This window comes from Panulirus ornatus, chromosome 17 (genome assembly GCF_036320965.1).
Source record: "Panulirus ornatus isolate Po-2019 chromosome 17, ASM3632096v1, whole genome shotgun sequence".
Classification (NCBI taxonomy): Eukaryota; Metazoa; Arthropoda; class Malacostraca; order Decapoda; family Palinuridae; genus Panulirus; species Panulirus ornatus.
Window position 1 is genome coordinate 57,583,554 of NC_092240.1, and position 21,991 is coordinate 57,605,544.

A 21,991-nucleotide genomic window follows, 5' to 3' on the forward strand; every position below is an offset into this window, starting at 1 on the left:
ATCGCCACCTCACCACACATGGAATACCATCCCCTCCCCCCTCATGTGTGCGGGGTAGCGCTGGGAAAAGACAACAAAGGCTTCATTCGCTCACACTCAGTCTCTAGCTGTCATGCAATAATGCCCGAAACCACAGCGCCCTTTCCACATCCAGGCCCCACACAGCATTCCATGGTTTACCCCAGACGCTTCACATGCCCTGATTCAATCCACTGACAGCACGTCAACCCCGGTATACCACATCGATCCAATTCACTCTATTCCTTGCCCGCCTTTCACCCTCCTGCATGTTCAGGCCCCGATCACTCAAAATCTTTTTCACTCCATCTTTCTACCTCCAATTTGGTCTCCCACTTCCCCTCGTTCCCTCCACCTCTGACACATATATCCTCTTGGTCAATCTTTCCTCACTCATTCTCTCCATGTGCCAAAACCATTTCAAAACACCCTCTTCTGCTCTCTCAACCACGCTCTTTTTATTTCCACACATCTCTCTCACCCTTACATTACTTACTCGATCAAACCACCTCATACCACACATTGTCCTCAAACATCTCATTTCCAGCACATCCACCCTCCTGGGCACAACTCTATCCATAGCCCACGCCTCGCAACCATACAACATTGTTGGAACCACTATTCCTTCAAACATACCCATTTTTGCTTTCCGAGATAATGTTCTCGACTTCCACACATTCTTCAAGGCTCCCAGGATTTTCGCCCCCTCCCCCACCCTATGATCCACTTCCGCTTCCATGGTTCCATCCGCTGCCAGATCCACTCCCAGATATCTAAAACACTTTACTTCCTCCAGTTTTTCTCCATTCAAACTTACCTCCCAATTGACTTGACCCTCAACCCTACTGTACCTAATAACCTTGCTCTTATTCACATTTACTCTTAACTTTCTTCTTTCAAACACTTTACCAAACTCAGTCACCAGCTTCTGCAGTTTCTCACATGAATCAGCCACCAGTGCTGTATCATCAGCGAACAACAGCTGACTCACTTGCCAAGCTCTCTCATCCCCCAGACTTCATACTTGCCCCTCTTTCCAAAACTCTTGCATTCACCTCCCTAACAACCCCATCCATAAACAAATTAAACTACCATGGAGACATCACACACCCCTGCCGCAAACCTACATTCACTGAGAACCTATCACTCTCCTCTCTTCCTACACGTACACATGCCTTACATCCTCGATAAAAACTTTTCACTGCTTCTAACAACTTTCCTCCCACACCATATATTCTTAATACCTTCCACAGAGCATCTCTATCAACTCTATCATATGCCTTCTCCAGATTCATAAATGCTACATACAAATCCATTTGCTTTTCTAAGTATTTCTCACATACATTCTTCAAAGCAAACACCTGATCCACACATCCTCTACCACTTCTGAAACCACACTGCTCTTCCCCAATCTGATGCTCTGTACATTCTCGATTAATATGGGTAAAACTGAAAGTTGATGGAGAGAGATGGGTGATTATTGGTGCATATGCACCTGGGCATGAGAAGAAAGATCATGAGAGGCAAGTGTTTTGTGAGCAGCTGAATGAGTGTGTTAGTGGTTTGGATGCAGGAGACCGGGTTATAGTGATGGGTGATTTGAATGCAAAGGTGAGTAATGTGGCAGTTGAGGGAATAATTGGTATACATGGGGTGTTCAGTGTTGTAAATGGAAATGGTGAAGAGCTTGTAGATTTATGTGCTGAAAAAGGACTGGTGATTGGGAATACCTGGTTTAAAAAGCGAGATATACATAAGTATACGTATGTAAGTAGGAGAGATGGCCAGAGAGCGTTATTGGATTACGTGTTAATTGACAGGCGCGTGAAAGAGATACTTTTGGATGTTAATGTGCTGAGAGGTGCAACTGGAGGGATGTCTGATCATTATCTTGTGGAGGCTAAGGTGAAGATTTGTATGGGTTTTCAGAAAAGAAGAGTGAATGTTGGGGTGAAGAGGGTGGTGAGAGTAAGTGAGCTTGGGAAGGAGATTTGTGTGAGGAAGTACCAGGAGACACTGAGTACAGAATGGAAAAAGGTGAGAACAATGGAAGTAAGGGGAGTGGGGGAGGAATGGGATGTATTTAGGGAATCAGTGATGGATTGCGCAAAAGATGCTTGTAGCATGAGAAGAGTGGGAGGTGGGTTGATTAGAAAGGGTAGTGAGTGGTGGGATGAAGAAGTAAGATTATTAGTGAAAGAGAAGAGAGAGGCATTTGGACGATTTTTGCAGGGAAAAAATGCAATTGAGTGGGAGATGTATAAAAGAAAGAGACAGGAGGTCAAGCGAAAGGTGCAAGAGGTGAAAAAGAGGGCAAATGAGAGTTGGGGTGAGAGAGGATCATTAAATTTTAGGGAGAATAAAAAGATGTTCTGGAAGGAGGTAAATAAAGTGCGTAAGACAAGGGAGCAAATGGGAACTTCAGTGAAGGGCGCAAATGGGGAGGTGATAACAAGTAGTGGTGATGTGAGAAGATGGAGTGAGTATTTTGAAGGTTTGTTGAATGTGTTTGATGATAGAGTGGCAGATATAGGGTGTTTTGGTCGAGGTGGTGTGCAAAGTGAGAGGGTTAGGGAAAATGATTTGGTAAACAGAGAAGAGGTAGTAAGGTTATTTAATGTATGTATGACTCATGGTGAGGTGCCTGAGGATTGGCGGAATGCGTGCATAGTGCCATTGTACAAGGGCAAAGGGGATAAGAGTGAGTGCTCAAATTACAGAGGTATAAGTTTGTTGAGTATTCCTGGTAAATTGTATGGGAGGGTATTGATTGAGAGGGTGAAGGCATGTACAGAGCATCAGATTGGGGAAGAGCAGTGTGGTTTCAGAAGTGGTAGAGGATGTGTGGATCAGGTGTTTGCTTTGAAGAATGTATGTGAGAAATACTTAGAAAAGCAAATGGATTTGTATGTAGCATTTATGGATCTGGAGAAGACATATGATAGAGTTGATAGAGATGCTCTGTGGAAGGTATTAAGAATATATGGTGTGGGAGGCAAGTTGTTAGAAGCGGTGAAAAGTTTTTATCGAGAATGTAAGGCATGTGTACGTGTAGGAAGAGAGGAAAGTGATTGTTCGCTGATGATACAGCGCTGGTGGCTGATTCATGTGAGAAACTGCAGAAGCTGGTGACTGAGTTTGGTAAAGTGTGTGGAAGAAGAAAGTTAAGAGTAAATGTGAATAAGAGCAAGGTTATTAGGTACAGTAGGGTTGAGGGTCAAGTCAATTGGGAGGTGAGTTTGAATGGAGAAAAACTGGAGGAAGTGAAGTGTTTTAGATATCTGGGAGTGGATCTGGCAGCAGATGGAACCATGGAAGCGGAAGTGGATCATAGGGTGGGGGAGGGGGCGAAAATTCTGGGAGCCTTGAAGAATGTGTGGAAGTCGAGAACATTATCTCGGAAAGCAAAAATGGGTATGTTTGAAGGAATAGTGGTTCCAACAATGTTGTATGGTTGCGAGGCGTGGGCTATGGATAGAGTTGTGCGCAGGAGGATGGATGTGCTGGAAATGAGATGTTTGAGGACAATGTGTGGTGTGAGGTGGTTTGATCGAGTGAGTAACGTAAGGGTAAGAGAGATGTGTGGAAATAAAAAGAGCGTGGTTGAGAGAGCAGAAGAGGGTGTTTTGAAGTGGTTTGGGTACATGGAGAGGATGAGTGAGGAAAGATTGACCAAGAGGATATATGTGTCGGAGGTGGAGGGAACAAGGAGAAGAGGGAGACCAAATTGGAGGTGGAAAGATGGAGTGAAAAAGATTTTGTGTGATCGGGGCCTGAACATGCAGGAGGGTGAAAGGAGGGCAAGGAATAGAGTGAATTGGAGCGAGGTGGTATACCGGGGTTGACGTGCTGTCAGTGGATCGAATCAAGGCATGTGAAGCGTCTGGGGTAAGCCATGGAAAGTGTGTAGGTATGTATATTTGCGTGTGTGGACGTATGTATATACATGTGTATGGGGGGGTTGGGCCATTTCTTTCGTCTGTTTCCTTGCGCTACCTCGCAAACGCGGAGACAGCGACAAAGCAAAATAAATAAATAAATATATATATATATATATAATATATATATAATATATATATATATAATATATATATATTTTATTTTATTATATTTATTTGTTTTGCTTTGTCACTGTCTCCGCGTTTGCGAGTAGCACAAGGAAACAGACGAAAGAAATGGCCCAACCACCCCCATACACATGTATATACACACACGTCCACACACGCAAATATACATACCTATACATCTCATGTACACATGTATATACACAACACAGACACATACATATATACCCATGCACACAATTCACACTGTCTGCCTTTATTCAATCACATCGCCACCTCACCACACATGGAATACCATCCCCTCCCCCCTCATGTGTGCGGGGTAGCGCTGGGAAAAGACAACAAAGGCTTCATTCGCTCACACTCAGTCTCTAGCTGTCATGCAATAATGCCCGAAACCACAGCGCCCTTTCCACATCCAGGCCCCACACAGCATTCCATGGTTTACCCCAGACGCTTCACATGCCCTGATTCAATCCACTGACAGCACGTCAACCCCGGTATACCACATCGATCCAATTCACTCTATTCCTTGCCCGCCTTTCACCCTCCTGCATGTTCAGGCCCCGATCACTCAAAATCTTTTTCACTCCATCTTTCTACCTCCAATTTGGTCTCCCACTTCCCCTCGTTCCCTCCACCTCTGACACATATATCCTCTTGGTCAATCTTTCCTCACTCATTCTCTCCATGTGCCAAAACCATTTCAAAACACCCTCTTCTGCTCTCTCAACCACGCTCTTTTTATTTCCACACATCTCTCTCACCCTTACATTACTTACTCGATCAAACCACCTCATACCACACATTGTCCTCAAACATCTCATTTCCAGCACATCCACCCTCCTGGGCACAACTCTATCCATAGCCCACGCCTCGCAACCATACAACATTGTTGGAACCACTATTCCTTCAAACATACCCATTTTTGCTTTCCGAGATAATGTTCTCGACTTCCACACATTCTTCAAGGCTCCCAGGATTTTCGCCCCCTCCCCCACCCTATGATCCACTTCCGCTTCCATGGTTCCATCCGCTGCCAGATCCACTCCCAGATATCTAAAACACTTTACTTCCTCCAGTTTTTCTCCATTCAAACTTACCTCCCAATTGACTTGACCCTCAACCCTACTGTACCTAATAACCTTGCTCTTATTCACATTTACTCTTAACTTTCTTCTTTCAAACACTTTACCAAACTCAGTCACCAGCTTCTGCAGTTTCTCACATGAATCAGCCACCAGTGCTGTATCATCAGCGAACAACAGCTGACTCACTTGCCAAGCTCTCTCATCCCCAACAGACTTCATACTTGCCCCTCTTTCCAAAACTCTTGCATTCACCTCCCTAACAACCCCATCCATAAACAAATTAAACTACCATGGAGACATCACACACCCCTGCCGCAAACCTACATTCACTGAGAACCTATCACTCTCCTCTCTTCCTACACGTACACATGCCTTACATCCTCGATAAAAACTTTTCACTGCTTCTAACAACTTTCCTCCCACACCATATATTCTTAATACCTTCCACAGAGCATCTCTATCAACTCTATCATATGCCTTCTCCAGATTCATAAATGCTACATACAAATCCATTTGCTTTTCTAAGTATTTCTCACATACATTCTTCAAAGCAAACACCTGATCCACACATCCTCTACCACTTCTGAAACCACACTGCTCTTCCCCAATCTGATGCTCTGTACATTCTCGATTAATATGGGTAAAACTGAAAGTTGATGGAGAGAGATGGGTGATTATTGGTGCATATGCACCTGGGCATGAGAAGAAAGATCATGAGAGGCAAGTGTTTTGTGAGCAGCTGAATGAGTGTGTTAGTGGTTTGGATGCAGGAGACCGGGTTATAGTGATGGGTGATTTGAATGCAAAGGTGAGTAATGTGGCAGTTGAGGGAATAATTGGTATACATGGGGTGTTCAGTGTTGTAAATGGAAATGGTGAAGAGCTTGTAGATTTATGTGCTGAAAAAGGACTGGTGATTGGGAATACCTGGTTTAAAAAGCGAGATATACATAAGTATACGTATGTAAGTAGGAGAGATGGCCAGAGAGCGTTATTGGATTACGTGTTAATTGACAGGCGCGTGAAAGAGATACTTTTGGATGTTAATGTGCTGAGAGGTGCAACTGGAGGGATGTCTGATCATTATCTTGTGGAGGCTAAGGTGAAGATTTGTATGGGTTTTCAGAAAAGAAGAGTGAATGTTGGGGTGAAGAGGGTGGTGAGAGTAAGTGAGCTTGGGAAGGAGACTTGTGTGAGGAAGTACCAGGAGACACTGAGTACAGAATGGAAAAAGGTGAGAACAATGGAAGTAAGGGGAGTGGGGGAGGAATGGGATGTATTTAGGGAATCAGTGATGGATTGCGCAAAAGATGCTTGTAGCATGAGAAGAGTGGGAGGTGGGTTGATTAGAAAGGGTAGTGAGTGGTGGGATGAAGAAGTAAGATTATTAGTGAAAGAGAAGAGAGAGGCATTTGGACGATTTTTGCAGGGAAAAAATGCAATTGAGTGGGAGATGTATAAAAGAAAGAGACAGGAGGTCAAGCGAAAGGTGCAAGAGGTGAAAAAGAGGGCAAATGAGAGTTGGGGTGAGAGAGGATCATTAAATTTTAGGGAGAATAAAAAGATGTTCTGGAAGGAGGTAAATAAAGTGCGTAAGACAAGGGAGCAAATGGGAACTTCAGTGAAGGGCGCAAATGGGGAGGTGATAACAAGTAGTGGTGATGTGAGAAGATGGAGTGAGTATTTTGAAGGTTTGTTGAATGTGTTTGATGATAGAGTGGCAGATATAGGGTATTTTGGTCGAGGTGGTGTGCAAAGTGAGAGGGTTAGGGAAAATGATTTGGTAAACAGAGAAGAGGTAGTAAGGTTATTTAATGTATGTATGACTCATGGTGAGGTGCCTGAGGATTGGCGGAATGCGTGCATAGTGCCATTGTACAAGGGCAAAGGGGATAAGAGTGAGTGCTCAAATTACAGAGGTATAAGTTTGTTGAGTATTCCTGGTAAATTGTATGGGAGGGTATTGATTGAGAGGGTGAAGGCATGTACAGAGCATCAGATTGGGGAAGAGCAGTGTGGTTTCAGAAGTGGTAGAGGATGTGTGGATCAGGTGTTTGCTTTGAAGAATGTATGTGAGAAATACTTAGAAAAGCAAATGGATTTGTATGTAGCATTTATGGATCTGGAGAAGACATATGATAGAGTTGATAGAGATGCTCTGTGGAAGGTATTAAGAATATATGGTGTGGGAGGCAAGTTGTTAGAAGCGGTGAAAAGTTTTTATCGAGAATGTAAGGCATGTGTACGTGTAGGAAGAGAGGAAAGTGATTGTTCGCTGATGATACAGCGCTGGTGGCTGATTCATGTGAGAAACTGCAGAAGCTGGTGACTGAGTTTGGTAAAGTGTGTGGAAGAAGAAAGTTAAGAGTAAATGTGAATAAGAGCAAGGTTATTAGGTACAGTAGGGTTGAGGGTCAAGTCAATTGGGAGGTGAGTTTGAATGGAGAAAAACTGGAGGAAGTGAAGTGTTTTAGATATCTGGGAGTGGATCTGGCAGCAGATGGAACCATGGAAGCGGAAGTGGATCATAGGGTGGGGGAGGGGGCGAAAATTCTGGGAGCCTTGAAGAATGTGTGGAAGTCGAGAACATTATCTCGGAAAGCAAAAATGGGTATGTTTGAAGGAATAGTGGTTCCAACAATGTTGTATGGTTGCGAGGCGTGGGCTATGGATAGAGTTGTGCGCAGGAGGATGGATGTGCTGGAAATGAGATGTTTGAGGACAATGTGTGGTGTGAGGTGGTTTGATCGAGTGAGTAACGTAAGGGTAAGAGAGATGTGTGGAAATAAAAAGAGCGTGGTTGAGAGAGCAGAAGAGGGTGTTTTGAAGTGGTTTGGGTACATGGAGAGGATGAGTGAGGAAAGATTGACCAAGAGGATATATGTGTCGGAGGTGGAGGGAACAAGGAGAAGAGGGAGACCAAATTGGAGGTGGAAAGATGGAGTGAAAAAGATTTTGTGTGATCGGGGCCTGAACATGCAGGAGGGTGAAAGGAGGGCAAGGAATAGAGTGAATTGGAGCGAGGTGGTATACCGGGGTTGACGTGCTGTCAGTGGATTGAATCAAGGCATGTGAAGCGTCTGGGGTAAGCCATGGAAAGCTGTGTAGGTATGTATATTTGCGTGTGTGGACGTATGTATATACATGTGTATGGGGGGGTTGGGCCATTTCTTTCGTCTGTTTCCTTGCGCTACCTCGCAAACGCGGGAGACAGCGACAAAGTATAATAAAATAAATAAATATATATATATATATATATATATATATATATATATATATATATATTTTATTTTATTATATTTATTTGTTTTGCTTTGTCACTGTCTCCCGCGTTTGCGAGGTAGCACAAGGAAACAGACGAAAGAAATGGCCCAACCCACCCTCATACACAATGTATATACATACACGTCCACACACGCAAATATACATACCTATACATCTCAATGTACACATATATATACACACACAGACACATACATATATACCCATGCACACAATTCACACTGTCTGCCCTTATTCATTCCCATCGCCACCTTGCCACACATGGAATACCATCCCCCTCCCCCCTCATGTGTGCGAGGTAGCACTAGGAAAAGACAACAAAGGCCCCATTCGTTCACACTCAGTCTCTAGCTGTCATGCAATAATGCCCGAAACCACAGCTCCCTTTCCACATCCAGGCCCCACACAACTTTCCATGGTTTACCCCAGACGCTTCACATGCCCTGATTCAATCCACTGACAGCACGTCAACCCCGGTATACCACATCGATCCAATTTACTCTATTCCTTGCCCTCCTTTCACCCTCCTGCATGTTCAGGCCCCGATCACACAAAATCTTTTTCACTCCATCTTTCCACCTCCAATTTGGTCTCTCACTTCTCCTCGTTCCCTCCACCTCCGACACATATATCCTCTAGGTCAATCTTTCCTCACTCATTCCCTCCATGTGCCCAAACCATTTCAAAATACCCTCTTCTACTCTCTCAACCACGCTCTTTTTATTTCCACACATCTCTCTCACCCTTACATTACTTATTCGATCAAACCACCTCACATCACACATTGTCCTCAAACATCTCATTTCCAGCACATCCACCCTCCTGCGCACAACTCTATCCATAGCCCACGCCTTGCAACCATACAACATTTTTGGAACCACTATTCCTTCAAACATACCCATTTTTGCTTTCTGAGATAATGTTCTCGACTTCCACACATTCTTCAAGGCTCCCAGGATTTTCGCCCCCTCCCCCACCCTATGATTCACTTCCGCTTACATGGTTTCATCTGCTGCCAGATCCACTCTCAGATATCTAAAACACTTTACTTCCTCCAGTTTTTCTCCATTCAAACTTACCTCCCAATTGACTTGACCCTCAACTCTACTGTACCTAATAACCTTGCTCTTATTCACATTTACTCTTAACTTTCTTCTTTCACACACTTTATCAAACTCAGTCACCAGCTTCTGCATAGTTTCTCACATGAATCAGCCACCAGTGCTGTATCATCAGCGAACAACAACTGACTCACTTCCCAAGCTCTCTCATCCACAACAGACTTCATACTTGCCCCTCTTTCCAAAACTCTTGCATTCACCTCCCTAACAACCCCATCCATAAACAAATTAAACAACCATGGAGACATCACAAACCCCTGCTGCAAACCTACATTCACTGAGAACCAATCACTTTCCTCTCTTCCTACACTTACATATGCCTTACATCCTCGATAACAACTTTTCACTGCTTCTAACAACTTGCCTCCCACACCATATATTCTTAATACCTTCCACAGAGCATCTCTATCAACTCTATCATATGCCTTCTCCAGATCCATAAATGCTACATACAAATCCATTTGCTTTTCTAAGTATTTCTCACATACATTCTTCAAAGCAAACACCTGATCCACACATCCTCTACCACTTCTGAAACCACACTGCTCTTCCCCAATCTGATGCTCTGTACATGCCTTCACCCTCTCAATCAATACCCTCCCATATAATTTACCAGGAATACTAAACAAACTTATACCTCAGTAATTTGAGCACTCACTCTTATCCCCTTTGCCTTTGTATAATGGCACTACGCACGCATTCCGCCAATCCTCAGGCACCTCACCATGAGTCATACATACATTAAATAACCTTACCAACCAGTCAACAATACAGTCACCTCCTTTTTTAATAAATTCCACTGTGTGTGTGTGTGTGTGTGTGTGTGTGAGTGGATGGGCCATTCTTTGTCCATTTCCTGGTGCTACTTCACTGATGCGGGAAACAGATATCTTGTATATCAAATATATAAATAAAAGAATTACATAAATCCCTGCACTTTATATGCTGTGGTTTGATAAATAGAGTACCTCACCTCATCCTTATAATTATGACTTACAACTCTATCATCTAATCATTTATAATAATTTTTCTCGTCTTTCAGGCAGCAAGAGACAAGTGTGGGTCACATACACCCCATGAATCATGTAGTGAATACTGCTGTTCTTGAAGAAGATGAGTACTGAACAACAAAATTTAAGTGCAACTGTAAAACTAACTTCTCTCTCTGAAAAGAGTGGGTGCTTACTATTCCCTTAGAAATAACCAATACAGACAGCAATGTTGAATACTTTATGATATATGAGAAAGTGTTGAATACTTCATGATATATGGTAAAAGTAATATGGGTATGAAATAATTTTTCAAACCATTACACAAATAAATCCTTTCCTCCATTATAAACAAATATCAAACTATTCCATACCTGAAATTTCCCAAATCCCAGTGCATTTACAGCTTGATCAACAGTGAAGGTATCTGAAAAAATTTGCATTATTTTAAGAAAATAAACAATAAGACTTCTGTAAGATTATTAGATAAAAAATATGTCCACACACACAAGTCAAGTATGGAGGTATAAGCTAAGGATGCAGAGTCCACTGCCAAAGCAATATTTCTTTTATGGATAATGAGTCACTTTTTTCATACTTGTTCAGTGTTTCCCATATTAGTAAGGTCCCACCAGGAACAGGTGAAGAAAGGCTGTATCTGCTCACATTCATTCTCTAGCCGTCATGTGCAATGTGCTGAAACCAAAATCCCTAACCAAAACTGGGCCCCACATACTTTCCATGGTCTCCTCTAACTGCTTTAACTAGTGCATGTGAAGCAGCCAGGGAAAAACAATGGAAAGGACTGTGGGGCTTGATTGTGGATGAAGGGATGAGGCTTCAGTGCATTGCACATAACAGCAATAAAATGGATGTGAATGAATGTGGTCTGTCTCCATCTGTTCCTGCTGCTACCTCGCTAACAAGGGAAATGGCAAAAAAGTATGAAAAGAATATGGGATGGGGAGAAACAATTCTACCTTTGTATTCCTTGCATCTCATTGAAGATGGCTAAACAGAACAAGAGCTGGGGCTGTATCTTAATTTCTGTAAGATGGAACAGAGGAAAGAGCCAAGCGAGGAGTCCTCATCCTCCATGAAGGCTAGAGCTGAAGTGTCTGACTGTGTGTAGATGTAATGACTATGAGTGGATGTAACCTGGATGAGAAGAAAGGAGAGATACGTAGTATGTTTGAGGAAAGGAACCCATACATTCTGGCTGTGAGTGAAACAGAGCTCAAGGGTAAAGGGGAAGAATGGTTTGAAATGTCCTAGGGGTAAAGACAGGGGTTGGTGTGTGGGCAAACACTAAGGAAGAGGTAGAACTAATGTCGAAGCAAGAGTTGTGAGAATGTGTGAATCATAGGGTGGGGGAGATGGGCGAAAATTCTGGGATCCTTGACGAATGTTTGGAAGTCGAGAACATTATCTAAGAAAGCAAAAATGGGTATGTTTGAAGGAATAGTGGTTCCAACAATGTTGTATGGTTGCGAGGCGTGGGCTATGGATAGAGCTGTGCGTAGGAGGGTGGATGTGCTGGAAATGAGATGTTTGAGGGCAATATGTGGTGTGAGGTGGTTTGATCGAGTAAGTAATGTAAGGGTAAGAGAGATGTGTGGAAATAAAAAGAGTGTGGTTAGAGAGCAGAAGAAGGTGTTTTGAAATGGTTTGGTCACATGGAGAGAATGAGTGAGGAAAGATTGAGCAAGAGGATATATGTGTCAGAGGTGGAGGGAACGAGAAGTGGGAGACCAAATTGGAGGTGGAAAGATGGAGTGAAAAAGATTTTGAGTGATCGGGGCCTGAACATGCAGGAGGGTGAAAGGCATCCAAGGAATAGAGTGAATTGGAATGATGTGGTATACTGGGGTCAACGTGCTGTCAATGGATTGAACCAGGGCATGTGATGCGTCTGGGGTAAACCATGGAAAGTTCTGTGGGGCCTGGATGTGGAAAGGGAGCTGTGGTTTCGGTGCATTATTACATGACAGCTAGAGATTGAGTGTGAACGAATGGAGCCTTTGGTGTCTTTTCCTAGTGCTACCTCGCACACATGAGGGGGGAGGGGGTTGTTATTCCATGTGTGGCGAGGTGGCGATGGGAACAAATAAAGGCAGACAGTATGAATTATGTACATGTGTATATAGGTATATGTCTGTGTGTGTATACATATGTGTACATTGAGATGTATAGGTATGTATATTTGCGTGTGTGGACGTGTATGTATATACATGTGTATGTGGGCGGGTTGGGCCATTCTTTCGTCTGTTTCCTTGCGCTACCTCGCTAACGCGGGAGACAGCGACAAAGCAAAATAAATAAATAAATATATATATATATATATATATATTTTTTTTTTCATACTATTCGCTATTTCCCGCGATAGCGAGGTAGCGTTAAGAACAGAGGACTGGGTCGTTGTGGGGATTCAGCTTCTTCCACCATTCAGTACCTTAATAACAACATACAAATGTAAAGAGTTTTTTTAGTAGATAATAACATTTTATTTTTTTTTTCATATGTAATTGCTTTATCCAACTTTGTATAGGAAACATCAGGAATGTGATAATACTGGCCTCACTTACACATCTCCACTCTCCAGCTGTCAAGTATGATTTACTGAAACCAGCACTTACCATCCACAAACAGGTCTTTTAGATTGCTTCATATGCTCTGGATCAGTCCATTACCATCTTATTGATCCTATATTTCACATGAATCCAGTTCATTCTATCCTATGCATGCCCTTCATTTTCCTGAATGTTTAGGCCCCAGTACCCCAAAGCCTCCTTCAGTCATTCCTTTCATCTCCTTCTAGGTCTCCCTATTCCCATTTGTTTCATCTACTTTTAATATTAAGATCCTCTTAGTCAGTCTTTCTTTGCTCATCTTTGTTATATATATATATATATATATATATATATATATATATATATATATATATGCTTAATATATTCCCTGGGGATAGGGGAGAAAGAATACTTCCCACGTATTCCCTGCGTGTCGTAGAAGGCGACTAAAAGGGAAGGGAGCGGGGGGCTGGAAATCCTCCCCTCTTTTTTTTTTTTTTTTTTAATTTTCCAAAAGAAGGATATATATATATATATATATATATATTTTCTTTTCTTTTTCTTTCAAACTATTCGCCATTTCCCGCATTAGCGAGGTAGCGTTAAGAACAGAGGACTGGGCCTTTGAGGGAATACCCTCACCTGGCACAATATATATGCATGTGGGTGGTTGGGCCATTCTTCGTCTGCTTCTTTGCGCTACCTCACTGATGCGGGAAACATTGGTTAAGTATAAATAATAATAAATATGAATATAGGTATGTGAGTAGGGAAGATGGTAAATGGACATTACTGGATTACATACTAATCACTAAGAGTGCAAAAGAGAGATTTTTGGATAGGAATGTGCTGAGATGGGAAGCTGATGGGATGTATGATCATTACCTGGTAGAGGTGAGGGTGAAGTTTTGTTGAGGCTATAAAAAAAGAGGAAACAATACAAGTGGGAAGAGGTTGGTGAAAGTACGTGAGCTTCAAAAAGAGACTTGTGTGAAGAGATTCCAAAAGAGATAGTGTAGAATGGCAAAAGGTGAGAGTAAATGAAGCTAGGGGATGGGTGAGGGATGGGGGGTATTTAGGGAAGCAGCGCTGGCATGTGTGAGAGAAGGTGGGAGTTGGGTAGGTGAGAAAGGGTAGTGAGTAGTGAGATGATGAAGAAAGGTTGCAAATGAAAGAGAACAAGAGGTGTATGGATGGCACTTACACCGAAAAAATGGAAATGATCAGGAGATATATAAAAAAGTAGCAGGTGGTCAAGAGTAAGGTGCAGAGATTAGAAAAAAAAAAAGGGGAGGTGGTGACAAATGAGAGCCAGGATAAGCAAATATCTCTAAACTTCAGACAGAATAAAATGATGTTTTGGAGGGAGATTAATGGTGCAAAATAACAAGAGAACAAAAGAGAACATTGGTGAAGAAGGTAAATAAGGTACTAGTTATAGGTAGTTATATGATGAATTGATGGAGTGATTTTCTGAGGAATTGTTGAATGTGCTTGATGAATGGATGGCAGATGTAGGGTGTCTGGGTTGGGGAGGTATGCAAAGTGAGAGTCATGGAATGTGGTTTGGTGAATAGATTAGGAGTGGTGAAAGCCTTGCATAACATGAAATGTGGCAAGGTGGCCGGAGTGAATGTTATTGCAGTTGAATTTCTAAAGAAATCAGGTGAATATGTTGCTGATTGGTTGGTCTGGATTTTCAATGTACTGTAGATCATGGTGAGGTGCTTGATGATTGATTGAATGTATATTTAATGCCTCTGTATAAAGACAAGGGGTACAAAGGTGATGTTCAAACCACAGAGGTATACATGTGTTGAGTGTACCTAGTGAGTTGTATGAGGGAGTAGTCACTGAGAGGGTGAAGGAATGTACAGATCATCAGATTAGGGAGGAACAATGCGGTTTCATGAGTTGTAGGGGATGGGTGGATTGAGTGTTTACTGTAAAGACTGTGTGTAACAAATACTTTTGAGAGAAACAGAAGGATATGTATAAGGTATTTATGGCTGTTGAGAAAGCACATGACAGGGCTGTTGGAGATGCCTTGTGGAAGGTTTTATGAATATATGGTGTGGGAGGAAAGCAACTGGAAGCAATGAGAAGTTTTTATCAACAGTGTAAGGCATGTGCATGGGTGGGAAGAGAGAACGGGTGATTCCAGATGAAAGCTGGGCTGTGAAAGGGATGTGTGATGTCACCATGGGTGTTTAATTTGTGATGAAAATTGGGCTGTGGCAGGGATGTGTGATGTCACCATGGGTGTTTAATTTGTTCATGGACTGGGTGGTGAGGAAGGGAAATGCAAAGGTCTTGGGGAGAGGGGAAGCATGCAGTTTGTAGGGAGTGAATGGCCTGGGAAGTAAGTCAGTTGTTGTTTGCTGATGACATAGCACTGGTGGCAAATTCAAGTGAGAAACTACTGAGTTTGGGAAAGTGTGTGGAAGGAGGAAGATGAGAGTAAATGTGAATAAATTAGAAGTTATTAGGTTTAGTAAGGCAGAAGGACAGGTTAGTTGGGGTGTGAGTCTGAATGGAGAGAATTTGGAGGAAATGAGATGTTTTAGATAACTGTGAGTAGACTTAACAGCAAATGGAACCATGGAAGCAGAAGTGAATCACAGGGAAGGTTAGGGGATGAAAGTTCTGGGAGCAATGAGGAATGTGTGGAAAGAGATGTCATTATCTAGGAGGAAAAAAAATGGGTATGTTTAAAGGTAAAGTATTCCCAATGATGTGAGAATATGATACATGGGCTAGATAAGGATATGCGGAGGCATCACACACCCCTGCTACAGACCAACTTTCACTGGGAACTAATCACTCTCCTCTCTTCCTACTCATACACATGCCTTACACCCTTGATATGTATATAGTACTACTCATTCTTTAGCTCCTGTCCTCTTGCACACCCCTTACTTTATTCTCAGGACATTTCCAAAGCACTCTTCCCCTTACCCTTGAGCTTTATCTCTCCCCTCTTCTCATTTTGGTTACATCTACACACATTCAGACACCACAATCTGAACCTTCAAGGAGGATGAGCATTCCCCATTTGGCCCCTTCCTGAAATACATGAAGGGGATGCTCTTCAGCTGCTCACTCTCACCAGTTTTAGTCACCTTCTATGACATGCAGGAAATATGGAGGTAGAATTCTTTCTCTCCTATATATCATTTATACTTGATCGTTGGTTCCTGCATTAGCAAAGTAAAGCCAGGAACAGATGAATAAAGGCCACATCCGCTAACATTCATTCTATATATATATTTCACTGAATATGACTGTTAGTTCAGCATTTATTAGTTTCTTGCTGATGTTCTCAATTTGTCTAACAATTATCTTATTCTGCTCAGGTAGATTACCAATATACATATAAATATATACATTTGTTGATAACCAAAGGCAAAAATGAAACATGGTAAGTCCTGAGTACACTTTTGTATTTTACATCTTCAAGAGAGACAAAAAATGAGATACTGGGTCACAGTACAATATGTATATGTGGGAGGCAGAAATAAGCTGTTCCTGTTCACACATGAGTGTGTCTTCTGATAGTTGGGTTCGGTGTTGTGCCTGCCATAAAATTTTATCATGCGGTAAAGAAAGATTAAGTCGTTTACAAATTTGCCAATGACAAAGCTACCCACTTTATACAGACTTCCACTGATATTCATATCACAATTCTTCATGCATTCAATATGGGAAGACTCGATGATATTTCTCTATGTAATAGAAGTAGCAATGGTTTAATGCAGTAGTTGTAATTTCTAATGTGAATAATCAAGGCTCTGGAAACCTGACCTGTTCTTACATAATACTCATGTTGCTGAAGTCTAACAAAGAGATCCTTACCAAACTGCCCTACATAAAACATATCTTACAGCTTTTGCAAGGTACTCTGTAATCACAGCCTACGGAATTTTCTGAAGAAATTTTGATTAAAATATTCATAACAGTATTAGTGTTCCTCACGGTCACAGTCACATTAATGGGGACTGTGAGTAAGTGGGAAAATAAAGTAAAATTATCACTAAATGGGAAAACTATAAGGGATGCTAAGGGATTCCTTTCCTTGTCTAAAACTCATTCCTGTTAACTTTCTGAGGGCATGTAATTTGTATGTTGTTTTACGGTAATGTTCTTGGCGTGAAGAGTGAATCTTGAGTGTTTCGTACATGATGCCTTGAATGGCAATTGTTTTATTAAATGGAAATGACTGTCCATTCAAGGTGAGTGGAGGGTAGTCAGATAAACTAATGAAAACATTGTCTGGATTCACAGGAGTCAACATACCATTAAGAAGCAGATTTCTCATTTTTTGTTGTCTTATATTTACTTTTATTGTACTTGATTTAGTCCAGTCACTGATTATAAGCTTCAAGTGTAAGATATCTGAAAATAGATCACTGTTTTTGAGTTTACTACTCAACAGTCTTATCTTGGTACACACTTAAATCCCCATTCCTTAGGGACAAGATTCACTGGCAATGCTGTTCTACAACAACATGGCTAATATATTTTTTGGAATGTCATCTATACAAGAGGCACAATATCTATTAGAAAAAAAATTGATTGAATTTTCATCACTCCACATTATATGGCATCATCCCTAAGTTCCTGAGATTCAGATTATATAAGAAATCATTTTTGAAAGATCATTTCCCGTGTCATGGATGTAGCAGGCCCAAATGAGACTCCACTGGGTAGTGAGTGATGTGGGTTGAACTCAGGGAGGTACCACCTACCTTACTACATCATTTGACATCACAGACTGGAGGAGATTGTTGTATAGCATAATCCATCCTAATAGACTATATGGTGGTCAGAGAGGGTCAAATCCTGATGGATATCCCCTATTTTGGAAATAAACGGTGTTTTAAGCCCACTCTGAGTAAATCCTCTATCTGATGGTTATAAGGCCGTATGTTTAGTAGAATAATGTTTTTTCGTACCTCAAAACCATCATTTGAAAAATCGTGAATAGGACCCTTCAATTGGCCTTTATGTTAACCACAGAATAATTTTCTGATGGACAACTGAATTGAAATATTGTCATAGTATGGTCCACTGGTATATGAGCACTTATCATTTAAGATTTTCTTCAATTATTTCATTGCTTCATGGTTATGCTATCCTCAATGCATTCTGTTGAAGGAACTCCTGTCTGTCTGTATGATGAATAGTAGGATGGCTAATATAGTCATCAATATAAAGACTAGGTAGTAGTTGGTAGGCAGCCAACGACCAGGGAGGTATATTACCTGTCAGGGTATCAGGAGGGTTAGTAACAACTGCTTAGTGAGCCAGCACTTTAGCAGTTGTCAAGTTGCACTCCTCTGACCCAGTTAGCTGTCTTTCGTTTCTGTCTCACTTACATATGGACTACTGGTATTCTGTCCACAAACATACAATCTCTCCTTGGCATATGCAACACATGACAGCACTTAACTTAATCAGCTCATTCTTCGTAACTCTAGATTTTCCTGCAGTAAGCACCATGTGCTAGCAGAAAGAAGTGGAAGGTAGGAACATTAAGTTGAAACATTAGGTATGGTTGCGAGGCGTGGGCTATGGATAGAGTTGTGCGCAGGAGGATGGATGTGCTGGAAATGAGATGTTTGAGGACAATGTGTGGTGTGAGGTGGTTTGATCGAGTAAGTAACGTAAGGGTAAGAGAGATGTGTGGAAATAAAAAGAGCGTGGTTGAGAGAGCAGAAGAGGGTGTTTTGAAATGGTTTGGGCACATGGAGAGAATGAGTGAGGAAAGATTGACCAAGAGGATATATGTGTCGGAGGTGGAGGGAACGAGGAGAAGAGGGAGACCAAATTGGAGGTGGAAAGATGGAGTGAAAAAGATTTTGTGTGATCGGGGCCTGAACATGCAGGAGGGTGAAAGGAGGGCAAGGAATAGAGTGAATTGGAGCGATGTGGTATACTGGGGTTGACGTGCTGTCAGTGGATTGAATCAGGGCATGTGAAGCGTCTGGGGTAAACCATGGAAAGCTGTGTAGGTATGTATATTTGCGTGTGTGGACGTATGTATATACATGTGTATGGGGGTGGGTTGGGCCATTTCTTTCATCTGTTTCCTTGCGCTACCTCGCAAACGCGGGAGACAGCGACAAAGCAAAAAAAAAAAAAAAAAAAATTAGGTAGAGGTAGTAGGTAGGAGCATGAGATTGAAGAAGTCATTAGGAACATTAGGAACATATAATTACCTTGAAAAACACACTGCACCATGGCTCAAAGTCTGTTATTTTCTGTTTTCATTTACAAAATTCATCATTCAGTAAGTGTATTAAAGTATTTCATATTTCCTACCGTATGCATATTGTTTATATTTGGTTCTGGCTTTTTAATAATGAAACCCCTTAATCTCCATTACTCACAATATTTGATTTTTGTGGCTTTGAATGATAAAACTATTTTTTAAGAATGTAACTATACCATAAATAGAGGTCCCCATACTTAGTTTGAAGATTTTATCTAAAACTAGGTAATCAATGTGTTTGGCAACATAAGACTGTTGAACTCAAAAATAGCATTCCATTTTTGGAATTTTTTATGCCCAAAGCATAATGCCAGTGACAAGACAATATCAAGTATAGCAAAAGTCTGAACCAGAGTGCTTTCATCAAGCATCTGTCAGTTCAGAGAAAAATGGATTTCTACCCCTTTTGCTCATGTTCAGTGTTTAAAAGATCATTTCAGGAAATTTGTTGTCGAAAAAGAATGCTACCTGATATGAGGATCCGAATTCACTTGTCAAACTATGCATCTCTTGAGGAGGAAGAAATATATCGCAGTGGTGACCAACTGAAGATATTTTTCAAATGGGAATGTCAGCATAAAAGAACTTGAATAACTTCAGCGAGATCCTAAATACACCATACAAAAGTCTCTTAAAAGTAATAAGTAAAATAAATAATATATTCTCACATGTTTCTACTGCTATCACTGTCAGCACATTAAGTATTAAATGAATTCATATACAAATTTCTATATCAAAATGACATTAATCTTTGAGCTCCCAAGGTAACATACCATCAGGAACTACTCCCGACACTGCAGCAGACATTTCAATCTGTGCTCCAGGGTCCAGTGATGAAACAGCTCCAGTACAGGTGCCACACGACCCCCCAAGTGAGTCTCTTGCCTCAATGCTACCATCACCATCAAACTCTTCATAAGACCCTTTGTGTCTGTGATTGGTGTTCATGCTGTACAAATCTGCAACTGATTATTTAATGTTACTAAACATTCTTCAGATCTATATTGTTACACTCTTTTGTCTTCAACCCTATGCTTAAAAAAATGATGACAGTCCATCTTCCAATTATGGTGAACTAACATAAATTCCCTTGCCATAACATTTTCAAAACCAATGGAGACATTTGACACATTAGATGTTTCTTACTTTTTCACTATACTAAGTGGCTATAACCAGTGAATATGGGCTTTTTAAGTGATTATCAATAATAGACCAAACACTTTCTTTCTATTCCATTTAGTCACTGTTCATAACATATATCATATGGAATTGATGAAGGCAGAAAGTATGAATATGTACATGTGTATATATGTATATGTCTGTGTATGTATAAGTAAGTATGCATTGAAATGTATATGTCTGTATATGTGCGTGTGTGGGCATTTATGTTGGGTTGGACCATTCCTCACCTGTCTCCTTATGCTAACTCGCTAACACGGGAGACGGAGATTAAGTGTTTTGAAATGGTTTGGGCACATGGAGAGAATGAGTGAGGAAAGATTGACCAAGAGGATATATGTGTCGGAGGTGGAGGGAACGAGGAGAAGTGGGAGACAAAATTGGAGGTGGAAAGATGGAGTGAAAAAGATTTTGAGTGATCGGGGCCTGAACATGCAGGAGGGTGAAAGGCGGGCAAGGAATAGAGTGAATTGGATCGATGTGGTATACCGGGGTTGATGTGCTGTCAGTGGATTGAATCAGGGCATGTGAAGCGTCTGGGGTAAACCATGGAAAGTTCTGTGGGGCCTGGATGTGGAAAGGGAGCTGTGATTTCGGGCATTATTGCATGACAGCTAGAGACTGAGTGTGAACAAATGGGGCCTTTGTTGTCTTTTCCTAGCGCTACCTCGCACACACGAGGGGGGAGGGGGATGGTATTCCATGTGCGGTGAGGTGGCGATGGGAATGAATAAAGGCAGACAGTGTGAATTGTGTGCATAGGTATATATGTATGTGTCTGTGTGTGTATATATATGTGTACATTGAGATGTATAGGTACGTATATTTGCGTGTGTGGACGTGTATGTATATACATGTGTATGGGGGTGGGTTGGGCCATTTCTTTCGTCTGTTTCCTTGCACTACCTCGCAAACGCGGGTGACAGCGACAAAGCAAAATAATAAAATAATAAAAATATATAAATATATATAACCGTGAGTGCTCAAATTACAGAGGTACAAGTTTGTTGAGTATTCCTGGTAAATCATATGGGAGGGTATTGATTGAAAGGGTGAAGGCATGTACAGAGCATCAGATTGGGGAAGAGCAGTGTGGTTTCAGAAGTGGTAGAGGATGTGTGGATCAGGTGTTTGCTTTGAAAAATGTATGTAAGAAATACTTAGAGAAGCAAATGGATTTGTATGTAGCATTTATGGATCTGAAGAAGGCTTATGACAGAGTTGATAGAGATGCTCTGTGGAAGGCATTAAGAATATATGGTGTGGGAGGCAAGTTGTTAGAAGCAGTGAAAAGTTTTTATCGAGGATGTAAGGCATGTGTACGTGTAGGAAGAGAGGAAAGTGGTTGGTTCTCAGTGAATGTAGGTTTGCGGCAAGGGTGTGTGATGTCTCCATGGTTGTTT

The 21,991-nt window shown here is 41.5% G+C and overlaps 1 protein-coding gene across 7 annotated transcripts in view; it reads right to left on the reverse strand.

Moving 5' to 3' along the window:
* Positions 1-21,991, reverse strand: part of LOC139754824 (synaptic vesicle 2-related protein) — a 133,733-nt gene that overhangs the window by 81,350 nt on the left and 30,392 nt on the right. For 5 of the 7 annotated variants that reach the window (XM_071672689.1, XM_071672688.1, XM_071672684.1 and 2 more), the window contains exons 2-3: positions 20,183-20,374; positions 10,940-10,992 (exon numbers count right to left, since the gene is read on the reverse strand). In XM_071672689.1, coding sequence (XP_071528790.1) covers positions 10,940-10,992; positions 20,183-20,357 — 228 coding nt within the window. In that variant the 5' untranslated portion in view covers positions 20,358-20,374. Of the gene's footprint in view, positions 1-10,939; positions 10,993-20,182; positions 20,375-21,991 lie in introns of those variants that run through there. The other 2 variants (XM_071672687.1, XM_071672690.1) reach the window with 2 other exon arrangements.